The sequence below is a fragment of the Grammomys surdaster genome, unplaced genomic scaffold (genome assembly GCF_004785775.1).
Source record: "Grammomys surdaster isolate TR1022 unplaced genomic scaffold, NIH_TR_1.0 523, whole genome shotgun sequence".
Taxonomy (NCBI): Eukaryota; Metazoa; Chordata; class Mammalia; order Rodentia; family Muridae; genus Grammomys; species Grammomys surdaster.
In genome coordinates, this window is record NW_021604942.1 from 172,707 (window position 1) to 178,001 (window position 5,295).

At 38.5% G+C, this 5,295-nt stretch overlaps 1 protein-coding gene across 4 annotated transcripts in view; it reads right to left on the reverse strand.

Moving 5' to 3' along the window:
- The window catches only part of Itsn2 (intersectin 2), a 109,020-nt gene that overhangs the window by 70,705 nt on the left and 33,020 nt on the right, over positions 1-5,295 (reverse strand). For all 4 annotated transcript variants that reach the window (XM_028781729.1, XM_028781730.1, XM_028781728.1 and 1 more), the window contains exons 12-15: positions 4,879-5,141; positions 3,950-4,099; positions 2,996-3,136; positions 1,802-1,889 (exon numbers count right to left, since the gene is read on the reverse strand). In XM_028781729.1, coding sequence (XP_028637562.1) covers positions 1,802-1,889; positions 2,996-3,136; positions 3,950-4,099; positions 4,879-5,141 — 642 coding nt within the window. The remainder of the gene's footprint in view (positions 1-1,801; positions 1,890-2,995; positions 3,137-3,949; positions 4,100-4,878; positions 5,142-5,295) is intronic.

Below are 5,295 nucleotides of genomic sequence, written 5' to 3' on the forward strand. Positions count from 1 at the left end.
TATTTAACAGTGCTCTGTAACACGCACACATTTATTTACTTATTTAAACTTTGGTGATAGTAGAGATTAAAACAGGGCCTTACACACACATGCAAGGTGAGCACTCGACCAGAGCCACAAACCCAGTCTTAAATTATTTTAAGTAATAGTATATTTTATCAATTAGGACATGCAGATCTAGTTTCATTTCCATAGTAGCCTATGCTATGCCTATTCCACTTAAAAGTAACAAACGAACCCTTTCTATGGTAAGCAGCATTCTACTCTGTTTCTTGGAGCTCAGCTTGCACACACATTTATTTTCTCCACCTGCTCTCCTATTGATGGACGTCTGCCCCACCCTCTTGTGTAGATGTTACAATGGACATGGAAGTGCACATGCCTTTGAGACAGTCGGTTTCTTCTTTCAGATCCACATTCAGATGTAGGTCATATGATGGTTCAATTTTTCATTATATAAGGATCTGCCTTAGTATTTTCTATAATGTCTGTACTGATGAACCTTCCCACCAATGGTGTGCCAGACGTTCCTTTACTCTTTCACTAACATATACCTTAACTTTCTGCTTACATCTATCCTAACTGGTATGAGGGATAATTCAGTGATTAGCAATAGTGATCACCTTTCAAATACTAGTGATTTGATCCCTTTAGGGGGAAATGTCAATTTAAGTCTTCTGTTCATTTTTAAATTGGACTATGTGGAGTCTTCCTGTTTGTTTTGGAGATTTTGGGGGGAGGGTATATCCCTTATATATTTTGTATATCAAACCCCTCACCAATATATGGTTGACAGAGGTTTTCTCTCAATCTGTGGGTTACCTTTCATCTTGGTTGTGCAGAAACCTTTTAGTTTAATATAAAATGATTTGTTTCATATTTCTTGTTTTATTTCTATGACAATTTACTATTTCTATTTTATATGTTTTGTGAGTTTTAAAATAATGTTAATGGGGTTGAAGAGATGGCTCAATGTTAAAAGTTCTGGCTGCTCTTCCAGACATCTGGGGTTTGATTCCTAGCACCCACATGGTGGCTCACAGCTGTATATAACCTCAACTGTAGCAGAACCGATGCCCTCTTCTGGACACCTCAGGCATTGTATACATGTAGTGCCCAGACATGTATACAAACAAAACACCCAAATACATACAATAAAATTTAAAAGCCTGCTAAAACTAACAAGAGGACATGAGTTGGAGGTGAGATGGGGTGGCAGAGGTGGATCTGAGAGGAGTCAGAAGGAAGAGTGAGAGTAAATATGAGCCAAATACATTGTATGAAATTTTCAAAGAGTTCAAAAAAATATTTTATTAAAATGCTTGTGAAAGGTGTCACAGTACTTTTGTCTGTTCTCATTTGGGAGAATTTTAAACTTACATCTTTCATTTAGGTTTTAATCTATCTTTGTTGTTGCTGGGTTTTGAGAATGGGTCTTACTCTTTAGCCTAGGCTGACAAGGAATTTGCTAAATAGCCCAGGTTGACCTCCCTTTCCTAACAATCCTCTTGGCTCAGTGTACCAAGTGTTACGACAAGCATTACTATGCCCAGGCTTTGGTCTTGAATTCATTTTCAGCTGATCTTCAGGTCTGAGATAAGATAGGCCAACTTCAGTCGTTCGCATGTGGTTGTCCCACTTTTCCTACACTCTTCATTCATGAGGTCATGCTTCCCACTGATTGGTAATGTGATATTTTTCCATTATTTTCAAAATTTTAACTTATGGGAAAAATATTATTTTAATAGAATAATATTAAAAATGATTTAGAAAAGAAATAAAACAAAATGTAGAGTCTTACCAGGTGTGTTACTAAGCTGCATGTTTTTAATTCTTTCATTTAATAGTTGCTTCTCAGGTACCAGATAGATAAGCTTATTTTGATATTCCTTTTAAAAAGAAAGTTAGAATCTGATTAAAACCAATATAGCTTCCAAGATTTTTCTGAAAACTTTAAAACATGATTTAATCTCTTTTACATCAAGTAGAAATACTACATGGTTACAGGACAGAATTATATAGGATATAAAAAGAAAATATTTCATCAAATACTTAGGAATGGCTGGCTGAAATTTAAAGATAATCAAGAACACTTTCATAATGAGTGTCTAGAGACCTAAACTTTCTGCACTGTACTGGATGACAGTTGGCAAGGACTGAGAAGGGCGTCTATGTACTGGACAGCATGTGTAAACAGGCCATGGTACTCCATAACAAATATGCATATATCAAAGAGGGACTGAACTCTGAGGGAGGAAGAGGGAAGCATTTCAAACCATGTAAGAAATGGCTTTGCTGTGACAAGAGGAAAACTGATGTCCATCTTTGTAGTAAAAGAAGTTATGTGAGACACCTCTCCAGGTAGACAATACTTCATTATCCTTATTTTCAAATAGCAATAATTGAACCAGACTCTACAAGTAAATAAGTACCAGGTCACTGAGAGAAACATTTAATGCCCTCTCACTTCAGTTCTAAAAAGAGTAATTTCTAATTAAGATTTCCTAAAATGAATAGCAAAAGCTTTATTGCAATATAAGATATGGTAAAAATCTGTGTGTCCTGCCACAATTCCAGCACTGAAACACGACTCCCAGCACCCTAGTGTTAAGGGGTAAGGCTGTAGGAAGTAATTAAGCCACGAGGACTTTCCCTCACTACAGGGATAGTTCCTGCCTTGCTCACTTGGCATTCAGAGCATATAGAAGGGACACTGATTCTGTAGTGAAGTAAACCTGTCAAGACAGTGTTAGTGCCTTCATCTGCAATGGACAAAAACAGTAAAGACATTTTCATTAAAGTTCAACATGGTCCATGTTTATGCAGAGCCCAGCTCACACCCAGCCCAGTTTCAAGAGGCCTATGGACTTTCTAATCTTTTGTATCACAGGTCTGCCAGAAACTCAGGGCTCGTGATTCCAAAAGCACAGCGTCTATAGGAAGCACTGTGGATGACTGCACGTGGTTATGGACCATTCAGCAGCAAAAAACCTACCTGAAGTTCTTGTTGAAGTTGCTTGATTTCCATAATTTCCAGATCACACTGTTTATCCAAAACTTCTAGCTCCGTCTTTTGTGTTTGCTTTCTGATTCGGACATCTTGTAGTCTGCCTGAGATCTGCTGATGTTTCCCATTCTACCAGAAGATCATACACATATATATAGATAGTAAATAGGTGCTAACAGGACAGGTCCCCCCAGGAGAAAAGTATTTTTATTTAATTAAGTTTCATTTTACATTTGTAATTCAAAGTTGGTCTGAGAAGAAGGTCAAAGAACAATCCGTGGGAGTCAGTTTTCTCCTTGCACTATGGGCCCTCGAGACTAACCTCAGCTTGCCAGGTGCGGCATTTACCTGTTGAGCCACCTGATCAGTCCACCCTCTCCCATTTTTATGAAAAAAATATATCATCAAAATGATGGCCCTAAGACACACCCCCCATAACACACAGAAGCTAAAGGTTTTAGACCTCTGTTGTAGCACTGTGCTGTTATTAATAAGCATGGTATGTATACAAATTAATTTAAAGCCATAAAACAGCATCTTTCTGACTAAAGGTATTATGATGCTTTATTTTAAAAAATAATTTCAATGTGATTCAAGACAACCAAAAAATTAGGCTTCCAGTGCACAAGATCTAAATTGGGTTCTAGTACATAGGTAAGCATCCATCATGCAGAATCCTGCCATTCTAGCAAGACTAGGCTTAAGAGAGTCTAGACTGTTTTACATTTCAAAGAACTTGATCCTCTAACATTTGATGTGTAAGAATCAGTTAAGTAGAGTGACTAAATATTAGTCTCAAATTCTTTTTTCAAACTGAAAGAAATGGTAAGAGAACATCTAGGTAAGCAGCTTGGTTGTTTGTTTTTTCCTGTTTAGCAATCAAACCCTAGACAGGAAATGCCAGCGTCGTTCAGATAAAGTTCAGGAAAACTCTAGCCATACCACTGCTTCCAGTTCAAGGTGGAGACTTTTCTTTTTAGAGTTCAGTCTGACAATTTCTTCTTGTTCTCTATTCTTTTGATTGAGAAGCTCCTGTCGACGGATTCTTTCCCATTCTAAACGACGTTGTCTTTCAAGCTCCTGTTTTGCTGCCTAAAAATAACAAATGTTTATTGTTTAGATTTATTGTTTATGTTTATTGTTAATAAACATTTAAATGTACAAAACTGCATTATTCAAAACCTCATAGGATGACAGTATTTAGGAGTGAGTGGCCACAGTGCCTAAGAGTAGGAAGAAAATGTCGTTTCCCAATGAGCGTTAGGATAGCCAATGAGGTAGCTTTTATTCATCACTTTCAATTGCTTCACAGACCATCTTTTTGTTATAGTCATTCTTCTTTTAAAAAGTCAAAGGAAAGCTTCATAAGTATAAAAAGCAAGAGAAATAATTATACCTTTATTCTGGTATCAGGGGAGAAACAATTTCATTTACAATTCTTTCAGAACACTATAATTTAAAAACACAGTGTTTCTTAGAGCCCTGTATAATACTAGGCTGCCTTCTTGATTCACCTTTGTGTCTTTACCTCCCTAAACTTCGAGTCTGGTCCTTCAGTTCTTCACATTTTGATTCAGAACTCTATGCTTGCCTTCACGCCATGACCTCATCTGCCTGACTTCCTGATGGCACTTAGCTCAGCTGTGCAATCAGTCCTCCTCTGACTGGGGCCTCACTGCATATGATCCAGGTTTCCACAACTCTGCCATGAAGCCCTTACTGACCTTACACACAGATCCTCTTTCCCTCATCAGGGGAAAGGAGATACAGTTCTGTTTAGGGTAAAGAATAGCAACATGATTCAGATGGGAAAGCACAGGAACAAGTCAGCATATTCTTATTAAACTCTGTGTACTCATTTAGAAAATTACCTCTCGTCTTTCTATCTCTTTTCTCCTCTCTTCTTCCCGCTGTCTCTCCAGTTCTCTCTGTTTCTCCAAGCGTTTCTCTAACTCCAGCTGCTTCTTCCATTCTTGCTCTTGTAGTTCTCTCTGCTTCCGCTCCCATTCTTCCTTCTCTTTCTGGGCTTTGCGCTCAGCCTCCCTCTGCTGCTGCTCCATCAACACTTGGCGTCGCTTCTCCAGCTCCATGTTTCCTCGTTCATAGTTGGCTTTCCGTTTGTCCTCAAAAGTAACTGAAAAGAAAAGAGAGGAAGGGAGAGAGGGGTGAGAGAGGAGGAGCAGGAGGAGGGGGGGAGAAGGAAGAGGAGGAGGAAGAGCAAGAGGAGGAGGAGGAGGAAGAAGAGAGAGAGAGAGAGAGAGAGAGAGAGAGAGAGAGAGAGAGAGAGA